General features: G+C 42.0%; 1 protein-coding gene across 1 annotated transcript; it reads left to right on the forward strand.

Annotated features, from left to right (window-relative positions):
* Window positions 1-238: 238 nt before the first annotated feature.
* On the forward strand, window positions 239-2,248 carry si:dkeyp-59c12.1 (Ras-related and estrogen-regulated growth inhibitor-like protein). Its single transcript, XM_053427499.1, has 4 exons — window positions 239-362; window positions 458-511; window positions 836-912; window positions 1,392-2,248. The coding sequence occupies exons 1-4, from the start codon at window positions 314-316 to the stop codon at window positions 1,815-1,817; spliced, it is 606 nt and encodes a 201-aa protein (XP_053283474.1). The 5' UTR covers window positions 239-313; the 3' UTR covers window positions 1,818-2,248.
* Window positions 2,249-4,566: the final 2,318 nt, after the last annotated feature.

Consider the following 4,566-nt stretch of genomic DNA (forward strand, 5'->3'; position numbering starts at 1 on the left):
GGATACGAACACGAGACGGTGTCTTCAGTCTAATTTCATTCACTTGTGTTGCCTCAAGCGTTTTTTTGGCTCGTTGCGCACAGACGCGCGTGGGTCAGAGCCACAGACGGAGAGCACGTGACGGAGCCACCACTGCTGCTTGTGTTGTTGTTGTTGTGGTTGATTGGTTTTCTCCGCCCACAAGTGAGCGCTATAATAACCCGTGTCTGTGCGCCCTGGAGCAGCGGCCCAGCAGCGGAGCAGCAGCGGCACAGCAGCAGCCTCCTCCGGCGCACATGGAGCACAACGGCACGGCGCAGCTGGTTCACTGAGCATGGAGGCAAACATTGTGGTTCTGGGGACCGAGAGCGTCGGGAAGTCAGGTAAAAAAACCGCAGATTCACGGATATACAGGTGGAGCATCAAGTTTATGTGTGTGTGTTACTCACGTTGAGTTTAATGCTGTTGTGTTTTTCAGCGCTCACTGTGCGTCTTTTAACCCGGAGATTCATTGGAGAGTATGGACACATTGGTGAGTTCCATACATCTCTACTGAAACTTCACTTTAATACAGAATAATGGCACAGATCACGTTGCGCTGCGTTACTGATCAATCTATAATATGAATTTGTTCTAAGACAAGAAATCTTTCATTTATGTTGTGTTCCAGTCTTTATTTACTCTGACTGAGTCACACACACACCTCTGTTACCTTTTATATAGATAACAATACTATTCATAGACTTGTTGCGGAGATGTACTATAGATCATATGATATATACTATATGGTATGTTATGTATTGATTTTGGGCATGTGAGGCCTGGGGAAAGTTCATTAACTTTCTTTGTCTTGCAGAATCCATCTACAGTCACAGTTTCACGGTGGATGGGAGAGAGATCACTCTCAATATTTGGGATTTACCATATTCTGAGGTAAGGATACACTGAGTTTACTAATAACTTTTGGTTTTCATGCTCTTTTATTCTGCTGACACGACAAAGATAGACATACTCCTTAAATGCTCAAGTTAAATAAAAGTAGAAATATAAAAATGAAAAACTACCCCATTGCAAGTTAACTTTTTGCACTAAAAACTGTATTTAAGTGATTTTATTTTAAGTTTAAATGGGTCTCAAGTATCAAATAGACTATTTCACTTCTGACATTTCAGTTATATTTATACATATTTTAATTGCAATTTTTTCATTATTGAAATCTTGACATAAGCATTATAGCCTTAATATTGCAACATGTGAGGATGATAAACTATTTTCATACCATTGTGTAAACGTATCAGTAACAAAAGGGATAAAACACACTTGTATTGACATAAAGTACTTAAGTAAATATCCTTAGTTACTTTTCATGAAGGGTTGTTGCTCTGGATTAAATTAGACATGTGATTTTACAGGACTCGTCCATGGAGACGTCCCTCTTTGAGAAGAAAGTCCGGTGGGCAGACGGCTACATCCTCGTCTACAGCATCTGTGACAGGGCGAGTTTCAACAGCGTCAGCAGACTCATTCAGACCATCAGGTCGGCCAAAGACTACCTCAACGCAGACAAAGTGCCAATTGTGATTGTGGGCAACAAGAAGGACCTGCACCACAGGCGGACAGTGCTTAGCGAGGAGGGCCGGCTCCTGGCCCTCAACACAGACTGCCACTTCTACGAGGTGTCAGCGGCCGAGAACTACCACAGCGTGCTCATGGCGTTTCAGGGGCTGGTGGACAGGATGAAGGACGGCAAGCTGACTGCCAAGAGGCCTCTGGGGCTCAAGGGCATAGTGAAGAGCATGTCAGCGGTGTTTGCCAGGAGACGGATAGACTCCATTTAGTCAGAGCACGACGGAAGAGGAAGAAGTTTTCTATGAAACTGTGTATCTTGCTGTACATATATGACAGTCTGTCACTGAGCTGTTACCAGGTGTGCCATATGTTCCTGTGCCTAATGGAGCCTCCAGACGCCGAGGCACCACCGAGACGGGAGCTGCTTTACAATTAAAAAGTGAAGTTAAACTTCAGAGAAGAAACAAGCCATTAAAATTCAGAAAAAAAAAGTGAAATGTTACTGTAACGCGACATCTGTCGCGTTACAGACGCGACAGATGTTTTCGAGGACAGGTTATCAGCTTAACACGTTCAGCTTTGCAAGACTGATGAAATGACACGATTAATACTTATCATGTAACATATATATTTGAAATAATATGCAATATGTTTAAATGATGTTTTAAAGATTGTAATAAAACCTATTCACAAATGAAAAGGTGCTTTTATTTTTGATGCATATGCCAAAGATATTAGAATGGGAAAATATATATATTGAATCCACAAGTGAACCCTTGACATAATGTCCTGCTCAATTCGATAATATCTAAAACGCACAAATATTACTGACATAAATATTTATCGATTAGTTCTATGTATTCCTTGATCTACATGAGGAAAAACTTACACATCAGAAAGAGTTAGATAGCTTCAGAGTCAGCTCTTGCCTTCTTCCTTTACTGAATCATTGATTACTGATTCCATGCATTTATCACACATTCATCGTACACTGCAGGCTCAAAGTAATCACCTTGGTAGCAGGCACATATTTGCAGAGACTATAGCTGAGAGTAACAGGTGCCAACATGTGGAATCTTTGATGAAGTCAGGGGGGAATGATCCTGCTGAGGCTCATGAATCAGTCAGAAAACCTTCAGTGTATCCGTCTCCTCTGAGCCTCAGAGCAGGTTTGTGTCTCTTCTGACTCGGAACACAAACAAACTGACAAACAGCAGCAGCCGTGCTCATATTTCATTTCAGATTTCTGTGGATGGGTTAGGGTTAGTCCAGGATCAAAGACTTTTATCAGTTTTCTACGTTCTAATAGTAGCAGTCAAACATTTATCAAAGCCGCTATAATTGATGTTTTCATAATAATTGTACTTAATGTGACAGACGCCTGTTGGCTCGGGCTTTGTGGTGGATTTGAACTCAATGTTTATGTTCTGCAACTCTTTTTAAGTGACAAAGCCTGAAAACCCCCCTGGATGCCACCTGCTGGCCATTAAACACACACACACAGACACACACAGACACACACAGACACACACACACACACACACACACACACACGACTGGTGAGCATAGATACAGTGTGGATCTGAAAGAATTGGACTCACTTCCCCTAGACTTGACTGCAGGAGAATGATACTTTTGCTCAACTGTGGATGTGTTAATTGGCAGCGAACAAGCTCAACATTTAAAATGTGATTGACTACATTGTTATTGCAGGTTATAGTTCCTGAGGTGAAAATATTTATAATGGTTCGAAAATTAGATTTAATGTTTTGCGTACATTGGCCTGAAAACAGTTTGCAAATAGGGATAAATGCAGGTTTAATGAGCTGAAAGAGCTTATCCAGATCTGAAACTCCGTAATAATATTGATAATAATAATGATCGTCTCCATCACCTCTTGATCTCCCTCCTTCATGTTAATGGCTGGGACATGGACCAACAAAAAAAGTACACGTCACATGTCCTTTTAGGTTCAAGTGCTATATTTTGTAGTAAGTTTGGTTTTAATTAGTTTTTGATGCAAAAAACAGGGCGCTGTGATCGACAGATGAGATTGGCTCAGAATTGGTCGATACTGTGGCTCAAGCCCTGATGTGTTTGCTCAGACTCTGTCTCCAAAAGTGCAAGATGGCGGCGTTTGTAAGTAGGCTGTGGTTTGGCATTTATCAAATAAAGTTGAATTGATAAGAATGAATTCCCACTGAAAACTACAGGCTATAATGAATGGGGTTGTCCATGGAGACATGCCCATCTAAGACTTCCACAACTATAGTTTGCCCTGAAAATAAATCCTCTAATTCTTTGCTCATCTGCTCCGGTAAACTTGGTCTGACCCTCAGCATTAGCAGAACCGTCTGTCCCCTTTCCCCCTCCCCTCAAACTCTGCCGTTAGGTGTCAGGACGATGTCCATCTTTGTGGCTGTAAGGCTGCAGCATGGGAGGGCAAATGGCAGATAAGCTGGTGCCAGCTCCCCCTCCCTTCTATTCTTGTGTATAAGGAATCTGACAGGAACAAGGCACAGGTTAACAAAGTAAGACTGGGGCAGTCTGGCCCCTGCAGGTTCTCGTCACAGTCCCTGACCCCGCAGGGCTGCTTCGCAACAGGACCCAGACTATAGAAAGAAGCCCCGACACAGATGTTTCACCTGAAAGAGCCGGCATCAGCTTCACTGGAGCTCAAATGATGAGCTTTCACAATGACACCCACACAGAGAACGAACAACACTACTGAAGAAAAACATTAAACATGGACACAAGACATTTGCTAAGCCCAGCTTTTAGTTTAAAATTAAAAAGATGTTGGATACAATTAAAGAGGAGATGGACTGTGTTACCGCTTTTCATGTCACTGCATGAGGAAAGTGAATTAAATCAAATTATCAGTGTAATTGCAATAATATTCAGATCTTGATTCAGAACCCTTGAGTTGAATCATGCTTTCCCTAAAAGGTTATTTTGTGCAACAGAAGCTACGAGATGCACCCAATGATAACTGAAATGCATTTAGGCAAGATCGAC

Source organism: Pleuronectes platessa, chromosome 7, assembly GCF_947347685.1.
Source record: "Pleuronectes platessa chromosome 7, fPlePla1.1, whole genome shotgun sequence".
Classification (NCBI taxonomy): domain Eukaryota; kingdom Metazoa; phylum Chordata; class Actinopteri; order Pleuronectiformes; family Pleuronectidae; genus Pleuronectes; species Pleuronectes platessa.